This window comes from Panicum virgatum, chromosome 3N, assembly GCF_016808335.1.
Source record: "Panicum virgatum strain AP13 chromosome 3N, P.virgatum_v5, whole genome shotgun sequence".
NCBI classification, from domain to species: Eukaryota; Viridiplantae; Streptophyta; class Magnoliopsida; order Poales; family Poaceae; genus Panicum; species Panicum virgatum.
The window spans coordinates 19,026,274-19,045,754 of NC_053147.1; the positions used below are offsets into that span (position 1 = coordinate 19,026,274).

General features: G+C 48.0%; 3 protein-coding genes across 3 annotated transcripts; 2 read left to right on the plus strand and 1 right to left on the minus strand.

The window, feature by feature from the left end:
- The first annotated feature begins 3,193 nt into the window (after positions 1-3,193).
- LOC120664871 (phosphatidylglycerophosphate phosphatase PTPMT2-like) lies at positions 3,194-7,096 on the plus strand. Its single transcript, XM_039944245.1, has 6 exons — positions 3,194-3,671; positions 4,379-4,501; positions 4,928-5,021; positions 5,918-6,000; positions 6,082-6,171; positions 6,283-7,096. Exons 1-6 carry the CDS (start codon positions 3,453-3,455, stop codon positions 6,796-6,798), a joined length of 1,125 nt encoding a protein of 374 aa, XP_039800179.1. The 5' UTR covers positions 3,194-3,452; the 3' UTR covers positions 6,799-7,096.
- Positions 7,097-7,334: 238 nt separating this feature from the next.
- Positions 7,335-8,378, minus strand: LOC120664872. Its single transcript, XM_039944246.1, has 2 exons — positions 7,973-8,378; positions 7,335-7,895 (listed from the first exon to the last, which is right to left on the minus strand). The coding sequence occupies exons 1-2, from the start codon at positions 8,197-8,199 to the stop codon at positions 7,652-7,654; spliced, it is 471 nt and encodes a 156-aa protein (XP_039800180.1). The 5' UTR covers positions 8,200-8,378; the 3' UTR covers positions 7,335-7,651.
- Positions 8,379-17,058: 8,680 nt separating this feature from the next.
- LOC120667407 (profilin-9-like) lies at positions 17,059-19,354 on the plus strand. The gene is made up of 3 exons (XM_039947487.1): positions 17,059-17,381; positions 17,486-17,623; positions 19,020-19,354. The coding sequence occupies exons 1-3, from the start codon at positions 17,259-17,261 to the stop codon at positions 19,152-19,154; spliced, it is 396 nt and encodes a 131-aa protein (XP_039803421.1). The 5' UTR covers positions 17,059-17,258; the 3' UTR covers positions 19,155-19,354.
- The last annotated feature ends 127 nt before the right edge of the window (positions 19,355-19,481 follow it).

Below are 19,481 nucleotides of genomic sequence, written 5' to 3' on the forward strand. Positions count from 1 at the left end.
TAAACATACCAACGCTATTCGGTGGTGGCAAGACCGAGGAGCAGCAACCACGACGTTGCCACCATTCTTTCTGGCATTGTCATTGCTCAATTTCCCAAGCTAGCAGCCGATGAAACAGTTTGTGATTTCAAACCTATGTACTACCTCCGTGAATATAACAACTTTTAGACTTGATCAAAATCAATATTTTCATCTTTGACTAACAATATCTTCAAAAATAATTACTTTTACATAGAAAAAAATCATATATTATAATAGTTGGTTTTATTGTGAATAAACTAGTATTACTTTTATGTTGTTAATAATCTTTATAACCTTTTTTTACCATCTACAGTGAAGTTTTAAAGATTTGACTTAAAAACTTAAAAATGGCTATATTTTGAAACAGAGTACTAGGTATACCCCTTAAATGCGTAGCAAATCGTTGTCTAGATGGTGAGCAAGTATCGTTTACCCCAGTGGCCTCTACCTCGATGACGGGAAATACCAGTTGATTAGCATATTAATGACATCAGAATTACAGAAAAATTAATCAGGTCAGCGCCATTTTTATGCAGTACAAAGCTTTGTCCTAGTGGAGAACAAGCTTTTTAGTGTGGTTCCCTGGTATGATAGTGTGAGGATATCCAACAGCGCTTAAATCCTGCTGTCAGTGGGCCCTTCTATAACCTTCATGACACCAATGGAAACTGCCGTACATTCTCAGTTTGTTCTTTATTTTTTTTTAAAAAAGAAACATTCTAAAGTGGATATTGAAAAAGGATGTTACTACCTACTCCATTTAGCAGAATTTACATGGAGTAGGATCTGAAATGTTGTAAAACCATGGATTACCCTGGTGGCAGGGTAACGACGAGGAAGGTAAGCAGCGTATATGAATTTTTTTCATGTATATGTGTACGCATGCGCTATCAAAGCCATCCATCTTTGAATCAATGGCGAGGTGAATCATGAGTAATTAAAAGAATAATACGTAGATTGATGAGGTGAATCAATGGTTGGATGAAGAGAAATCAACGGCTGAGAAAAAAGTATGTGGTCACATGAACATGTGGTTTTACGCCTCCCACCAAGCAAGCCACAGGTCCACATCGACGCTGACGTTGTTCTCGGCACTGAATGATCAAATGTCTTCATTGCACAAGCAACGTAGCCAATAAGGACTCACAGATTTCAGTTGTCAAAGAAAAATAAGGATTGTTAAGCACATTGATTGCATCAGCACTAAAAAAACACGTCCACTACAAAGCCTGCCCATTGACATAGCGTAGGTCGTCGATGGCTCGATGCCCCCCTGGCGAAACAAACACAAAGCGATTCCTCGTAAGTGGTCCGTACCGCTTCAATGGCCCTCGTTGGCTAACTCTTCGATGGGAGCAGCATGAGGTCAGTAGATGTGTACTGGAGATTTGCTTGACGGCCATTGCTAATCTTGTTTGCTTGATTTCTAACTTCTCCGCTCTGGAAATTCCAGGCCAGACATTTTTGGGGGGGAAATAATCCACCATCATATCTAAGTGTGTATTGAACAGGGTTGCTACGTAGTAACATGTATATTATAATTTTTTTTCTCTACACGTCATCAGATTAAGATAATGTTTGGTTTAAGGAGTCTTAACACAAGTGGAAATAAAATGAAGTCATAGGGGAATCACATCAGAATTTCTACGAAACATGAGGGCTAACGATTATACAGTGTACTTTTATTGGAAAAAACACAATCACTCCGTTCGGTGACCTACTTTGGGCTCCTCTGCTCTGGGCTGGAGCCACTACAGCCAGCCGCAGCCTGGCTGTTTGATTCCAGCCGTGCTACACAAGAACGAGCCACGAAGACAAGGAGGATCACCGCCAGTATAGCCGTATAGGGCAGTCAAACGGCTGCATCTGCTCAGCCAAGCGTGAATCAGCCAGGCAGCTGACTTCAACTCAGCCGAACGGTGTAATGGTACTCTTATTTGAGCTTCATGTTCCCACCACCATCACTGCCCACCTCATCACCGTCTAGACCGACCCCACCACCAGTCCGGTGGCCCCGACAACTCTAAACCCTAATCTCAGCGGCGCGACGAGCGGCGGTGACGACGTGACGAGCGGTGATGACGACGCGAGGTTGCCGAAGCAACAGTAGTATTGATGGCCTTTATGTAATGCGTCCTATTGCAGTCGCGCGCGACCTCTATTATTCCGGTGCCCGCCCATCCTTCTTCGGGGCGCCGGCGGGGCTCATCTTGGGCCGACTCCCAGCTATCCAGAGGTCAAAACCAAGTTTGGCCCAGCTCAGCTCACAGCACGCGCTGAGAACGGACACGAACTCGGCGGGGAGCGGGCCAGTGGCCCCGGCGGTGACACGAGGCCACGCCGCCGCGGCCCGCGGGCACGCGCGGTCACGACGGCGCGGTTTCTGAAAGCCACAAGCGGTCTCGAATTCTAAAAAGAAAAAAACAAGCGGTCTCGAGTCTCGACGCGGGGGTGCGGTCCATGCGGAGAGGTCCCACCCTGGGGATTGTGGGATCGACGCCGGGTGACGGGTCCGGGAGCGTAGCGCTGCGGCGCTCCGCTCTTCGCTAACCGGAATAGGCGGCGGGGGCTGGCATCTGGGTCACCGGATGACTTGATGGTCTGTGGAAGCTGCGCCGCGGCGAAAGCGACCCCCCGCATTCGCTGATTGATCCGGCCGGTTGCCATCGGGGTGACGCCTGCCTGAATTGAAAGGAAAAGAAAATCGGGGGTGGTCCGTGCTTGGTTGGCTCGGTCCTGCCCTGCGTCGGTTTTGCGTTTGCAGCCTCATCCATGACGACAATGTCGTTCTCTGTAAGCTCAACTTTTCCGGCCGTCCTGTTGCGGAATCACGCTAGCTGTCAACAAATTAGGCACAATGAATATGGACTACATGTGGTTGTTCGTTGTCCACTCTTAAGCGAGAAGAGATCGCCCTCCTACATCTCCGTCTAATATTTGCTTAGCGCCTCACGTGACTAATCATTTGGTTTCATTTCCATAATCCAATTTAAAACAGGTGCTCTTGAATTTCAGTTGATTGGAGGAAGTTCATTTTAGTATAGTTGCAAAAAAACGTGCACTTATTTTATTTTTTTTGCAAAATACGAACCACTACAATTACCCAACCATCCGAGGACCAATCCGCAAAACACACCTCAGCCATGACTCACCCGCTGATCAGCGCTAAACCTAGGGGGGGAAGCAGATTTGCCGCAACTTAACACGCCACCTGTGCCCGTCGCCGTCCTGGGTTTAGTTGAGCCGCCCCGCTTCCTTGCCATTTTGGCGTCTCGAAGCCAGCAGATTAATCACCCTCTCTCGATCCCCAAATCCCTCCCTCCCTCTCCATTCCGCTCCCTGGAATCGAGGGGCGCGGGAGGACACCGCGAAGCGCGTCGCCTCCTAGGGTTTGCCGGCTGGGTGGGGAGCTCCGATCCGGGCGGGCGGGCATGAGGATTCGGGAGCTCCGGGATGGGCTGGAGGTGGAGGACGACGAGCGGGCGGAGGAGGCGAGCGGTGGCGGCGAGGTGGTCGCGGTTGTGCGGTTGAAGGCGAAGCGCGCGCTCGTCGGCGCCGGCGCGAGGTTCCTGTTCTACCCGACCCTGCTCTACAACGTCGTCCGCAACCGGTTCGAGGCCGAGTTCCGCTGGTGGGATCGCGTTGACCAGGTAGGTGCTCATCTTCTGCCTTTCTCCATCCCCGTCTTCTGGAAATTGCGCTAGTGTTCGCGTGTTCTGGAATTTGCGCTAGTGTTTCACTGTTTTGGACGCGATTAGGAGCTAGGTAAAAACTGGGGACGCCTATATTGCTGTGTTGTTGTTAGCTCACTTGCTGCTGCTCCAGGGCAGGCTTCCAGGCCTTGATTCATCAAACATATGCAGAATCTGATTATTATGAACACTTATTCTAATAAGGATTGATACTAGAATCATACGAACATATATCTGAATTGTGCCAACATTTTCTCGCTGGACAAGCCTTTCTGGTTTGTTCTGGTTCAGTATTCGATCTGCGCAGTATGCCTTTGTTTTTGTTGGTATCTCTTGGGACTATGTATGTGTTGCTGTTTCCATCAAATGTATGTTGGGATTGTCAGCTTAAATTCAAGTGAATTCGAGTATTCCACCAATAGTAAATAAAGTTTCTTCTGAAACGAGTAATTTGAGGAGAACTTCTAGATATGTGTACAATGATATTTCTCCGTTTTCCATCGCACAGCAATGTTATGTTTTGTTGGGCAATAATGATTAAATGTATCATATAGGTCTGGTCATTGGATCTGATCAGTTGAATTGCTGATGGAATAACAGTTGTCATTCCTTTTTAATTTGCAATAGATAGTGCAACCTGATTTTCTTACCACCTCTATCTTCAGTATGTTCTGCTAGGTGCTGTTCCATTCCCTAGCGATGTTCCGCGCCTGAAGCAACTTGGAGTTAGAGGAGTTGTCACATTGAATGAACCCTATGAAACTCTGGTTCCAACATCCCTATACCAGGTAAATTATCATTTACCTCATTGTCTAGCTGCAGAAATAAATAAATTCTATCTGAACTTATAATTGCCATCACTTGCCTGTTAGGCTATATTATAACCTATCTGAACTTATAAATTTTATATCTTGAGCTTAATACCACTCATAAGTTGGAAACATGTAGCTCAAGCTTCACTCACTGTAGAAATGGTGGAAATCTCATTACTGTCTGTGTCTGCAAAATATAAAGTACCAAACTATCTGCTCATGTCATTTTATTGCTTTGCTATGCATTCTGCAACCAGCAAATCACTTGGTCACATTGACACTGGTAGACTTGAAGTAGGGAGGTAGCAAGAATGCAATATATTGTTTTGTATTATCAGCATATATTTCAAGTTTGTTAAAAAGTTCTTTTGTCTAAATAATTATATATATTCGGTTTTTCAGTCTCATGGTATTAATCATCTTGAAATTCCCACAAGGGACTACCTGTTTGCCCCCTCCCTTGAGCATATTTGTCGGGCAGTGGATTTTATCCATTGTAAGTATTATGCCTTTTTTCTGAATCAACATGTCAAACATGATTTCAATTTCTATTTGCCTTTTAGGTTTTTTAATTTCTAGACCTAAAATGTGAGGCATCGACAGGTAACTTGTCTTGCTAGATGTCAACTCAACTTTGGGGTGCTAATTTAGTGGTGCCCAATTCAGACCAGGAAGTAGGTGGTAGGGGATGCCAGGCAGTAGTTGTTAGCTAGGGTTTAGGGGATGCATACTTTGATATTCTCTGTCATGTAATTGTACATTTTGTCATCTTGGAAGCATAGTGGTATATCTGTTAGCTTAAGATTATACTACCTCCGTTCTTATATGTTTGATGTTGGTTAGTTCAAAATTGAACTAACCAACGTCAAGAATTGAATAATGGAGGGAGTACCTGCTACCATGTATCATCATGTATGTCAGAGACATGACACTGTTGTGAGCTAATTTGTATGGTGCAGTTAGAAAGCGGTAGTTCTTTAATGAGTCAAGGGGTAGGACAGATAGCTTATTAAATTGTGCTGACCGTTGTTATCATTGGTTTGGTTTTAAATATTTGTATTAGTACTTTCCTAGCTGACTTTCCTTGTTATCACAGAATTGATATCTGGTGATAATCCTCATAAGCAAATTAATTTGAAGGGACCAATAACAAGAAGTCAAAAAAAAAACAAGGATGATTCACAGTAGGAAATAGTAATGGACAGATTCTGCCATTGAGCATGGCAAGGTCCAATATGAATAGATACTTAGAAACATTACCGCAATGCTACTGCTCCATTGCTTTAGCAACAATTTAATAGTAAATCCATGTCACTGTGTCATGGTTCTTCTATGAATGTTTGTGTGGAAGTCAGGCAGGCAGGACTAATGTCTTGTACTCTTTTTTTCCAGGGAATGAAATGCAAGGTGGTAGCACCTATGTCCACTGTAAGGCTGGAAGGGGACGAAGCACCACTATAGTTTTGTGCTTTTTGGTAGGACAAGCTGATCTGCAAAGGCTTTAGATGTCTTGTTTATGTGCTTTAATATAAACTTACTATATGTGTTACTTGCAGATCAAGTACAGGAATATGACTCCGGAAGCAGCTTTGGATCATGCACGGTCTGTGAGGCCCAGAGTGCTTTTAGCGCCAGCACAGTGGGAGGCATGCAATCTGACCTTGACTATTTTCTACTGCATCTATGCTAGTGTTACTCAGTCTCCAGATTTACCACCCCGTGATTGCTGAAATATCATACTTCTTTCTTTCATTCAGGCTGTTAAAACATTCAGCACACTCAGTGCCACGTACAACGCCAGATACCTTTCGATTGAGAGCTCAAACCTGACCTGCTCAGCGCTATCTTATGAAGAATCCAGTGAACACTCTAGTATGCTGACCAGCAGATGCCATTCCCCAAAGAGCTCGGATGAAGACTCGGCAACATCTGATGAAGAATCCAGTGAAGCATCTGTCGCAGACCCTGAAGTTTATGGCTATGCCACCACCGAGTTTGACAGTGAGCATTTTGTTTTACCTCGCTGCGGGAGTATGCTGTCCAGGCCGACAAGCCCCACCAGGTGCAGTGACTTGGTCTTCATAACTGAAGCAGATCTAGAGGGCTACGAGTCCTTCACTGATGTTGGGGAGGATGATGTTGAAGATGAAGTGGAAGTAGTGGTCCGCCACAAGCCCATCATGAGGAAGCTCTCCTGCTTCCTTGGGTCCTTGAAGCTCACAAGTAACTGCCAACCACCACCGAGTCGGTTGACTGAGGTTCGAGCCTGCTAGGTAGATCTGCAATGGTTTCTGCGATCCTTTTTGTACGTTGTACATCGGCAGAGTGTAGTTAGCGGCATGAGTTCGCAAAGCCTGCGGAATTCCCTAGGGAGAGAATTGTATGTTGTTGAGAGAGAGAGAGATTTGGTGTTCGGGAGAGGAGTGTTTGTTCTGTAGAGAGCCAAAGATTTGAGCCATCAGGAGAGAATTGTTTGTTCTGTGGAGAACGAGATACTTGCCTTCGTGCCTGATTGTAGGTTGTACCCACTGTTGTCCTGGAATAAAATGGTGTGCATGTTTTGAGCGAATATCTGGCGCCTGCTCGCCACTAAGCTGTAAATCGAATTCATTTTGTTTGATGTTTTGCCGTTTTGTTCGATGGATCCAGCCGCAAGCTGCAAATCGGATTCAGTTTGTTTGATGTTCTGCCGTTTTGTTTGATGGATCCAACCGCAGGGACTTTCGCTGGTGGAGCCGAAAAGCCCGGCACAGCCTGATCAAGAGGGCCTCCAAAAGATGCTACATTGAAAGATCACACATGAACAAAAGAAGTAAATGGTCGACGATTTTCTGCCTGGAACTGCAGTGCTCCGTATTTACAGTACACATAGAAGAGTTTCCCCTCTGCCGAACAGCAAACGTGTGAAACGGTCTAATAAGTTCCTCTCTAGTGATAGCGGAGCAAGAAACAGTTCGACACCTCGTAAAATTCTCACGGACTAATGCGCCCGTGAAGGAAATTCCCGCAGAAGAAGTGGGAAGAGAAGCGAAAAAGAAATGAAAAAAAAGAAACTTCAGAGACCCTCACTCAAGAACAAAAACATTCCTGCAGCGCCCTCCTGGTCCAAGCCAGCCGCCGGCCGGCCTACTGATGGTACCCGTTCTGAATCGGCGGCGCCCTGAAGCCGTTGGCGGCCTCGAGGCTCAGGTTGGCGCAGGAGCCCGAGGAGGGCTTCTTGGCTATCCCTCCCAGCGCGACGTAGCTCTTGCACGACTTGACCTTCTGCTTGTAGGGGTTGTCCTTCTTGCGCAGGTCCTCCAGGCAGCGCACCTCCGACATGCACGCGAACGACTGGGACTTGCCCTCGTAGTACCGCGACAGGCCCTTCCTGCACCACCAAGACCAAGGCTCTCGCGCGGTCAGCCCGCAAAATCCTCGCCGGCGAGGGGAGCTAGCGCTACTTACTTGGGCGGGAGCTGCGACATCATGGACGTCATGTCGTAGATGCTGTCCGAGTTCATCCTCCGCAGCGGCTGCGGCACGAACGCGCGCTGGCCACGCCCGCCCGCGCCGCCGTCCGGGAAGTGGTCCTGGTCCCCCTCGTCGGCGTCGGAGTCGCCGCCGCCGGAGACGGCCGACGCCATATCGAACAGCTCCTCGTCCCCCTCCACGGCCCCGAGCCTGAAGCTCATGTCGGCTCGCTCGGCACCCCGCCCTGCCCCTGGCACCGCTCTGTCTGGTTGCTAGCTAGCTAGCTGCCTACCCGAACACCCCCGAGGAGGAAACGGCCCGGCCGGAGACGCCGCTCTGTCTCAGCCGTATGCGTTCCGCTTTCCTTTCCCACTGTGCTGTGCCGGTCTGGGTTCGGGCATCCGCCTCCGCAGCGCCGGTGTGGGGGCCCGTATATATACAGGCCCGGCCCGGCCACGCGCCCGGACGGGGTGACGCGCCCCGCCCGCTCCCCGCTCGCCGTCCTGTCATCGAAGTTCAATTCAATGCGGGCGCTACGGGCGTCCTTTGAGTCTTTGACCAACGCGGCCACGAGTAACGCGCGCCATTTGCTGCGACGAAACGGAAACGAAAAGGAAAAAAAAACTCGCGCGGTTCGCAGCTGCCCTGTTCGTCCGTGCCCTCGCGTCCCGGCCGTCGCCGGCGCGGCTAGGCTCTAGCACGCAGCACGAATCGGGTCGTCCTACCTGCGACGGCGATGCGACGGACGACGCTGACACGGGCCCCGGTCCGGCCGGGCCCCAAGCTTGGGGTGGTGGCCGGCCGGTCTATGGGTGTTTGCGCTAATAAAGCCGGTCTGGTTGGCCGCTCCGGGGCTGCCACACATGACTTTTCGACCCCGGAATCTGTTCCGCGCCCCGGCCTGTCGATTTTATCCTCAAACCTCATCTCACGCATAGTTACAACTTGTAAAGTTTTTGATAGAGCATTTTTTTATATTTAAAGTACTAAATATAGACTAATTATAAAATAAATTACAGAACTCGTCTGTAAATCGCGAGACGAATCTAATGAGTTTAATTAATCCGTCATTAGAGGTTGTTTACTGTAGCATTAATATAGCAATTTAGTGTTTAATTACGATCTAATTAGATTTATTAGATCTGTCTCGCGATTTACAGACAAACTGTGCAATGTGTTTTTTATTTTATCTAAATTTAAGTCTCCATGTGCCGGAAAAAAAATTAGAATTTTAAATTTTGCAATTAAACAAGGGGTCCGGGGCATGGACATGGACCCGTCCCCGTTTGGTTCGAACGCTGCCTGCCTGGGGGCTGTGGGGGCGGAGGTGTGGCATCTGGGAGCTGGCGCGTGGGGCCGGCACGGTGACGGCGTGGTGGCCACGTCCCGTCCAGAGAGCTCGCAGTCGCCGGGAATGTAAACTTTGCACGCAGGTACGACCACGTGGCGTCCGATCCTGGGGTGTTGCGGCTGCAATTAATGATGGCGGGATGCCTGTTGCCTGGATCCGGTAAGGTACGGGTTTCCGAACACATGCATGGAGTACTAAACGAAATCTATTTGCGAAACTTTTTCAGGGACGGATGTAACTTTTCGAGACGAATCTAATGACAGTAATTAATTGATGATTTGCCGCAGTGATGCTACAGTAAACATTCTCTAATCACGCGGTCAAAGGCCTCATTAGACTCGTCTCGCGATTTACATGAGGGTTGTGGAGGTGGTTTTGTAATTAGACTTCGTTTACTACTCTAAATTAATGGTCAAAGGTGGAAAAAAATTCCATCGTTTTCTAACCAAACATGGCCTCCGTTGCGGGGAAAGATGCGCTCCTGGGGTATGGCTGGCTCCCACGTCACCGCAAAGCAGCCGGGGCTGTGTTTAGTTCCCAAAAACTTCCCCCCAAACTCCAAACTTTCCATCACATCTCCATCACATCAAAACATTAAATATAGCAAATGACTCATGCATGGAGTACTAAATGTAGTTAAATAAAAAAACTAATTACATAGTTTTGATGTACGTTGCGAGACGAATCTTTTGAGCCTAGTTAGGTCATGTTAGGACAATATTTGCCACAAACAAACGAAACGTGCTACAGTGCGCTACAGTGACTGATGTGATTTTTCGCATCCACTTTTTACACTCTTTTTACACATCTAAACACACCCCGGAAAGAAAATAGCCTGAACCCCTGACGTCGATCGGTCCTGAATGGAGTATGTCCGTTTCCGGTGAGGGTCAAAGCAGGTGCAACTTTTTTTTTGAAAGATAAAAAAAGCAGGTGCAACTCATGAGACGAGACCTCTCGATCCGGTGTTTAGGCGCGGCGTCACGTTCGCGTGATCCATCTCGTTCAGACACCTTTTATTTGATTATTTCGAGCAAGGGAGCCGGGAACGGAAGGAAGGGATGAGCGAGCGTCAACCGGATTAATTCAGCTCGGCGACCATAGCAGATTTACAGAAACGTGCAAGTACTTAGCCTCCCCGGCAACAGTGTACAGCGACGAGTTTTGCGACCTCCAAAGAAAACAAAAGAACAAACATGCTTGCCGTCCTAGCCTCATTATGTGCTGAACGTCTCTTTTATCTAACATTCACTCTGTTTGTTTGGCTTGTCATACAATCAACCAAATTTCTCTCATATTAAATCAGCACCAGGCACTAGCTACCAGACAGTCAGCAGTACTATTCTCTCATAACAAATCAGCACCAACCACCAGCCACAGCCAAGCGAACACAGCGAATGTGCTAAACGTCTCGGGGGGCGTTTACTTCCCAAAAATATTTGCGCAGTATCTGTCACATCAAATTTTCGGACACATGCATAGAACATTAAATGCAGTTGAAAAAAATAACTAATTACATAATCTAACTGATTCTTACGAGATGAATCTAATGACAGTAATTAATCCATAATTAGATATTAATTATCAAATAACAACGAAATGTGGTACAATATTAAAACCCAAACTTTTTCACCAACTAAACACCCCCCTCAACTCTCAGAACACGCAATTCGTGGGCGGCAGCAGGAGCATAGCATTGATTTTTTTCTGGTTATCTTGTGGTGAAGACATGTATCGGTCCTACTCACGGACCGTACAGTAGTATGCTGGCGTGCTGTATGTGCAGCTTTCCAATTCAAAAACCGACGGCGGAGGCACATTGTCAAATACAGAAAGCCCAGCTCAAAGAGACAAAAAAAAAACCTACCTCTAGCCCAGAAGAACAACCACGCGGCGACATGCTGAGCTCTGGAAGCCCGACACGCGTCGCCGGAGGGCGCTACGCGCCAAGTGCGTGTCCCGGTGGGGAGCCCGGCGCGCCCGCCACGCCGCGCGCAGTGGCCGGACACGTAGGCCAGCGCCGTTCCCGGGGACACGGCCACGCGGGTCCGGCCAGCGAAGTCCACGGACAGGCCTTTCCCGTGCCTGGTCCGCATGGCGTGCGCGGTGGGCCGTCGCCAACGCCGAGAAAAACGAGATGTCTCCCTGCCCGAACAGTGATGGTGGTGGTCGCTCGTCAACATTTCATTTTTTCCTGGCGCTCGTCGAGGCGATAGAAGTGCCCTAATCCTCAGCATTAATCGCCGCACTTTGCGCGTCTAATCGAGGTTATGGCAGGCATCATCAGGACCTGGTTGTCCACGTCATGCATGGGTGCTCCGAGCCAAGCGTTGGGGATCAGCACGAAAGCCATGGCCTTATTTGGTTCGCGCTACAATTATAGCGCGCTAAAAATAGTAACAACTTTGACCACTAATTACGGTGTCAAACAAAGTCAGTTTATAAAACTAACTTCAGAACTCGGCGCTAGTGACCCTAAAGAATCTAATGAGGTCTTTTGACCGCGCGATTAGAGAATGATCACTGTAGCATCACTGTAGCTAATCATCAATTAATTACCGTCATTAGATTCGTCGCGAAAAGTTACACCCATCCCTAAAACGGTTTTGCAAATAGACTTTATTTAGTACTTCATGCATGCGAGATTCTCTTCTCGAAAAACGTGCGCGCTAGTTTTATTGCCAAATCAAATAAGGCCCATGTAGCATCGATGGCGTGGCGTGACGAGCCGGCGGCGCGGCGACCGGCGATGGCACTTCGACCTGGGCACGAAGCACGGATGGATGTCGGCGGTCGAGCAACGAGCGACGCGGTTACGGTGTCAGTATTCACGTCGATCGGTGTCTTCGCGTGGTAGGAATCGGCAATGGACCACTGCTGCTTCATTTCCCTCTAGTTTCAGTGGGCATAGGTCGTTGCTGTTCTAAACAGCCATCTACTATGAACATTGACAATACAATTTGGGGGTCCTCCAATTCTGGAAGTCCTGTGCGGTCGCCCACCTCGCATGGCCATCAACGGGCCTGCATGTAGGGAGCGCTTAGCACCGCCGCGTCGTCGTACCAGCCCTTTTTGCCGGAGTGACGTGACCGGTGGACCTGTGCTCGCCCGTTGTTTCCGCTAGAGTTCAGCCGGTGCGGTAAACGCCGCCGTGCAAGCTGTGGCACCGGACGTTGCCGACCGGTCGGCGGCGACGCACCGGCGGTGGGCGACGCGAGCCGTATACACGTAGTTAAAGACCGGAGACCACACGGGTTTCACCCGCTGACAGCGCGCGGTTCGCACCGAACCGAACGCCGAAAGCGGGGTGACGCGACGACGTCAGGTTCCATGAAACCGTCGCTGGGAAACGACCGAACTGATCGCGCGCCGCGGAGCGCGGAGACAGCGGCCGCGTTTGCCGGCCTGGGGCCTCGGGGTTCCGAGCCGCCGCGGCCGAGCACCCGAGAGCGAGCGGCCGGCGAGCGGTGACGGCGTCACGCAGGATGGGCTGGGTGGGAACGGGCCGAACGGGGCTGCGGTGCGGCAGCAGAAGAGAACGCACGCGCCACCATGTGGCGTGTCGCGCGCGTGCGTTTGTGGATCGCGGCGGCGCTCGTGGATCTGGATGTCTCCTGCTTATCCAGTGACAGATTCGGCAAGATTTGCTATCCCGAAATGGGGTGCGCGAGTATCATCACGCCCAGAGCCGTGACAGATTCGGCAAGTTGCTACGTGACGCACTCCGCGCGCCCTCGAAACGAGTCACCCCGTGCAGCAGCATGTTACTGCTGCTGCTACTACTACTAGTACTAGCCAAGACGCGACGCCCGGATCGATAGTGAGCGGCACGTGGGCCATCCGATCTCATCCGATCCGATCAGCGACGAGGCTGGTCCGGGGGCTAGGTGCCACGTTTCGGCGCGCCGGCCGGGCGAGCGGAACGGGAAAAAACGGGGCGGGGCGGTCGGAACCACTTTTGGCTGGGCCCGAGCCCGACAGGGCCTTTTACCGGCAACAAAGTGCGTGTACCGCTGGTGCAACGTCACAGGCCCTGTTTGTTTTCCAGTAGCATAGCATACCACACATTTCCCGAGAAAAGAATCTTCAATGCATGGAGTACTAAATGAAGTTTATTTGCAAAACCTTTTCACGGATGGGTGTAACTTTTCACGACGAATCTAATGATAGTAATTAATCGATGATTGACTACAGTGATGCTACAGTAACCATCCTCTAATCGTGCGGTCAAAGACCTCATTAGGTTCGTCTCGCGAAGTAGTACAGCGCTGTGGAGTTAGTTTTGTAAATTAACTTTATTTAGTACCCTTAATTATTAGTCAAAGTTTTTGTACTACTTGTGCTAGATCAAACCAAACAGAGCCACAGGTGCTCCTCCAGCACCTGCACTGCTGGTCTGCTGCTACTTGTGCCGTAGCCATCAGAGCATGGCTAATAATTTAGCGGGCTGCGAGTCCATACTATGTCATATATATAGCCAGCTATATAGCCAACTTATATAATACTACATCCGTCCCAAAATAAATACAATTTTAAGAATTTACACGCAAACCAATGCATAGTGTGAAATTACCAAAATATCTCTTGTTTTTTATGAGAATGATCTAGATAATATCTTGTCTTTTTGTACAAAGTCTCCGGAAACACTTGTCTTTTGTAGTAGTTGGGTCAAAATAGCACTCTTTTATAGAATAAATTTTAAACTCTAGATGTGTAATTATTTTGGGATCCAAGTATGATAGATATATTTTCATATGGCACAATGACCAAAGGGCACCAAGTGTGCTTATCAATCTCATAAATACAACATAGATTTTTTGTTGGTCCTCCAATGTTTTAAATCGGAACTCCCCATTTCTAGTGCTATTTATTGCCACAACCCATACCAATAGCAAATATAGCTATCATTTTTGAACATTTGAAGTTTTGAAATATAGCTATCAAAAATGGATGGAGAGAGTAGATTGCTATTATTTAATGCTCACATGTCCATATGATCTCCTATGAGTTATATCTTTGTGGTCATATATGTGTGCTTTTTCAACAACAAATATACTCATTGATGCTATTTTACCAAACAACATAATATGATATGCCCATTACCAAACAACTTAGTATACAAGAAACATTAGTAGATAAATCGATATTTCAAGCAACAGTATACTAATGATGTGCTGAAATAACGCATGCAGAAAATGGAGTGGAAACCAGATCAGAGAGGAGAGAAGGGAAAATAAACGCAGCTTCTTGCTCGGAAGAGGCTGGGAGAAGGCGCTTTTTCCTCGTGCCTTGTGCTGCAGCCGGGCGAAGAGTTTGCCGCCCGCTCCCGGTTCTCTCTCCTAACCTGGCTATTTTTTTTAATGATGTGGCTCCTCCACGCCGGCTGGGAGAGGGTTACTATACTTGCTCTCAAATGGTGGGGAATGGGGAGGTTCCAAAGGCCCGGCGGCCCGGGCTACCCTATCCACTGTGCGGCGCACGTACCCATCGCGGGATAGCGGCGCCTTGTGCCCTTGTGCCTCCAAAGCTTTTGGCCTCGTGGACTCGTGGTTCGGGGATGGGAAATTGGGAACGGAAACGGAGACGTCGGGATCAAAAGGAGGAGGAGGAGGTGGTGGTTTCAGTGTTCAGGTCAGATGTGCTAGGGCCGGGCCCCTCGGGTTTCTTTCTGTTCGACGCGACGTCCGTCGATGCAATGCGGCCGCGGGTTACGTGTTTCTCCACGAAACCGCGCGGTATCCATGGTTGACGACGGGGCGGAGTTCCTCTGTATCTAGTCTATTCTGCCAAGGACTTGTTCGGATGGGGTGGAGATCACTACAGAGCCACCCCATCCGTCTGTTAGGTTGGGCGCAGGCGGGCTGGTCCTTGGACCTTGAGTCCTTGATGCTGGTGCCTGGTGCGAGATATTGAACGCTTTGCTCTTCGTGGGCTCGCGGCGTGTGGTGGGGGCTGCGCTTTGACGCTACCAGACTTCACAAAGCTCAACTTCCGTGCCAAGGAACGACTGTGCACTTGTGCAGAGTAGTAGCTTCTGCACAGTTTTTTTCTTCTTCTTTCGTGCCTTTTCCTTTCAAAAACAAGCCTTTGCTCATATCAAAAAGAAAAAAAGAGCTTAACACAGTTGTTGATCAGGCTGATGGGCTTATATTTTCGGCCCTTCATCCCAGGGATCTCGTTGGCCTTGCATCATTCTAAAAGCAGGCCCACAGTGGTTCTTAAAAGGGCCGGGTTGTTCTTGCTCGTGTCCCTCGACCGCGGTTTTTTTTATTTTTTATTTTCATTTTTTACAAAAATATATTTTTATTTTCAAAATTTACAGGAATATACCCTGGCTACCCCGTTGCCGGGCGGCCGGGACCTGGTCGCCCCGCTGCGGGGTGGCAGGGGTTTTTCTGCAAAAATTTTCGCGGAGAATTTGCGCTGAACCTCCTGGAGGATCGGTCGCCCGACAGCGGGGCGGCCGCCCCCCGGGCGGCCGGCAGCGGGGCGACCGCCTCCCAGAGGCCGCCGGCTCTTGTTTGCTTCACCAAAAATTCAGAAAAAAATTCTCGGTTTGTCGTAATACTATTTATATAACATATAATGGTCTAACAGTTCACCAGCTGCAGGGACTTTAGGTAAATATGTGGTGCATAATTTTATTTGCTTATGTTTTATGGTCGAAGGCTCATACATTACTATTTACACTCAGGATCATAACAGTTCACCGGAGCGGGGCCTTCTTCGTATCACCCTATGCCGCCACCAGGAGGATATCAAAGAGTTTATTCCTATCCACCACCACCACTACCTCCAACACAAGGTACGTACAATCATTTGTACGGAATTGCATTCACCTATTTAACATTGCTTAAAAAAATTTTTTTTTGTGATCCGTAGGGTGGTCTCAAGACAACGACGAGACCTCCTTCGACGACTTTACACGGTTGTTTGCTACGCCTGCCCAGGACGATGATCCCAGCTTGCATACACCTCTGGCTCAGTTACGCCGTCCTGCCAGAGACGTGAGGCCACCGGACCGTCATAGCTACCCTACAGATCACGTACACGCACAACGTAAGAGAGGTCGGCACAGTAGGGGTTGTTAGTTGTTGCCACTTGTTTCTCTATTGTTATTATGTAAGAGAGGTCGGCACGGTAGGGGTTGTTAGTTGTTGCCACTTGTTTCTCTATTGTTATTATGGACATGTCGTCTTAGTTTTCATATTTTGTACTCAAACTTCGTTTATGTTACCTTGCAATGCAAGCACACTTTTGCAGTACCAATGAACTGATAGACCATTATATGTTATATGAATAGTATTACGACAAATCGAGAATTTTTTTTCTAAATTTTTGGTGAAGCAAACAAGGGCCGGCGGCCTCTGGGAGGCGGTCGCTCCGCTGCCGGGCAGCCTGGGGGGCCGGCCGCTCCGCTGCCGGGCGACCGGTCCTCCAAGGGCTTCAGCGCAAATTCTTAGCGAAAATTTTTGCAGAAAAGCCTTTGCCGCCCCGCAGCGGGGCGGCCGGAGTTTATTTCTATAAATTTCGAAGACGAAAATATATTTTTGTAAAAAACGAAAATAAAAAATAAAAAACCGCTCCCTCGACCAAATCCAGGCCCACTATGCTCGTCCTTTGCAGGGGCATGCAGGGCTCCGACACTTCAGCGCACATCCATGGTCGAGCGCTTGGATATCCATATCCTTCCTGCGGCGGAGTGAGCAAGCAGCCCCCCGAAAGACGGCGAGGTCGACGGGCGCGAGGAGACGAACGTGTGGCCGGGGATCCGGTCCTCCTTCCACTCCCCGATCTATTTATGCCACCCGCGCTACACGCATCGCAACTAGAACTCGGTGGCCGGGGATCGGAGCGCGCACGCAAACCCTCAGCAGATCGATCTCCCTCTCCGATCGGGATCGTCAGGGAGCAAGGAGGAGGGCGAGGATGTCGTGGCAGACGTACGTGGACGAGCACCTGATGTGTGACATCGAGGGCCACCACCTCACCTCGGCGGCGATCGTCGGCCATGACGGCGCCGTCTGGGCTCAGAGCGCCGCGTTCCCGCAGGTCATTGCGATCGCACGCGCCTTTCCTATATGTTCTTCTTAATTTTTTGCATGGTCGCGCTGACATTTCTGGGGTGATTTTGTTTGTGCGTGTGTGTGTGGCAGTTCAAGACCGAGGAGACGGCCAGCATGATGAAAGATTTCGATGAGCCGGGGCACCTCGCCCCGACCGGCCTGTTCCTTGGACCCACGAAATACATGGTCATCCAGGGCGAACCTGGCGCTGTCATCCGTGGCAAGAAGGTGATGCATGACTGCCCATCGCCGCTGCTGATCTCTGTTCCTGCATTATTGAAGTTTCTGCCTTATTCTTGTAGTCATATTTGTGTCAGTATAGAACAAGCAGCGAGCCCGAGTAGCCTAATATTTCCGACGAGGAAATTTCACATATACCAGTATATGGACAGGCAGTAGTAATGCGACCTTTTTTTTCCCCTTCAAGAACTCAGGGGCCCTTGATTGTTCTTTTCTTTCTCAGAACCCATATAATTCACTTTGCTCATTCATGCATCCATATTAAGGCTCAGTTCGTTTTTCATCACATCTAAACTTTCAGGTTACAAACTTCCATCAGCTGTAGATCTTCCTACTTTCTTTCATTTTACGTTATAATATGAGTGTTACATGCGACTCTGGTATTGACTTTATTCTTGCAGTTGAGTTCTTGTTAGAGAAACTTTAGCAACTAGAGAGGTATTGGTGCTGAAAGCTATTATTTTCTCCCATATCCTCATAATTCGAGGTTACCCTATATATAGTTGGACATATCATTCTTCGCCATTTTCAATCGAAACATGCTTAATCATTCTTCATTCCCACATGAAAGCTGCAGACACTTATGTTATTGGTTTTTCTCCATATTAGTTGAGCCTATCTGTGGGCCGGGGGTGCCTTTACCATTGTGGTGGTCTCAAAGAGAATTGACAAGTCACTGGCAATTTTCATTTGCACGTGTCTTTGATCGTCCTTTGGGGTACCCAAATGCGTTCTTGGGATATACCACGTTTGGCATATAGTTTACAATAAAACCAACTTGTTGCTTCTCTTAAGGTCCTCGGTGATTTATTGGACATGTTTGATGTATGTACTGAACTACTCACATCGTCCTAAATTATTAGTCATTTTATATTTTCAAGATTCATAGTTTTTGTTATGCATCCACATATATGTTATGTCTAGGTGCATAGCCAATCCTATAAATTTAGAAAAGTCAAAACAACTAATAATTTGGAACGAAATATTTTTTAACCTAGTTACAGTTATTGTGTGATTTTTGAATATATAATAAAAATAATAAGGCACTCAACAATATTATGTCATTCTTAAACGCTGAAGAGTACAAGATATTAAAAAATATTTGGCCTATCTCCATCTAATGTGAACATTTCATCCCCAATATCATTTTATCAATAAATAAACTCCTATTAATCACGGGCACTAGAGTAATGAAATTTCAGCATTGCTCAACTTTGAAGTAGAGGCCTATGCATATGGTGATGAAAGTTTTGATATGAAGCCTACAAATTTGATTCCAAGCAAATTAAACCGGTCATGGACGAACTACGACTCCTCAATAGATTCGGTTTTACAAATCTTTGCGTCCAGTATGAGCGCCTTACAATTTTTTTTTGTTTCACAGGGATCTGGCGGCATCACGGTGAAGAAGACTGGGCAGGCGCTCATCATTGGCATCTACGACGAACCGATGACTCCCGGGCAGTGCAACCTGGTGGTGGAGAGGCTCGGCGATTACTTGATTGAACAAGGCATGTAGCCGCCTAGCTAGATGATATGGTTCCAATAATAACAAACACATTGCATGTTGCCGCGTTTGCCTGGCCCTTGTTACCACGCCCTGTCTATTGCTCCTCTGGACATTTTCAATTCTGACTTCGTCGCTTTGGTTGGTTCACAATTTTTCGATCATTTGGTTGTATTGTGATTTGTGTGTAATGAACACTCTTTACGAGTGCCGTCTATATAGTTTGTAATGCAGGCACTAGGCAGATATATTTTGTGCAATGTTAGTAATATGAGGAATAAGTAGATAAGTTTGGTATAATATATAGGTCGTATGTGAAGAATTTTTCCAAACCACAAT

Coding starts and splice junctions, on each gene's coding strand:
- LOC120664871 (XM_039944245.1), top strand. CDS start 3,453: ATGAGGATTCGGGAGCTCCGGGATGGGCTGGAGGTGGAGGACGACGAG. Junction 3,672..4,378: donor GGTGGGATCGCGTTGACCAG/GTAGGTGCTCAT, acceptor CTCTATCTTCAG/TATGTTCTGCTAGGTGCTGT. Junction 6,001..6,081: donor CTATAGTTTTGTGCTTTTTG/GTAGGACAAGCT, acceptor TGTTACTTGCAG/ATCAAGTACAGGAATATGAC.
- LOC120664872 (XM_039944246.1), bottom strand. CDS start 8,199: ATGAGCTTCAGGCTCGGGGCCGTGGAGGGGGACGAGGAGCTGTTCGAT. Junction 7,896..7,972: donor ATGTCGCAGCTCCCGCCCAA/GTAAGTAGCGCT, acceptor TTGGTGGTGCAG/GAAGGGCCTGTCGCGGTACT.
- LOC120667407 (XM_039947487.1), top strand. CDS start 17,259: ATGTCGTGGCAGACGTACGTGGACGAGCACCTGATGTGTGACATCGAG. Junction 17,382..17,485: donor AGAGCGCCGCGTTCCCGCAG/GTCATTGCGATC, acceptor TGTGTGTGGCAG/TTCAAGACCGAGGAGACGGC. Junction 17,624..19,019: donor CTGTCATCCGTGGCAAGAAG/GTGATGCATGAC, acceptor TTTGTTTCACAG/GGATCTGGCGGCATCACGGT.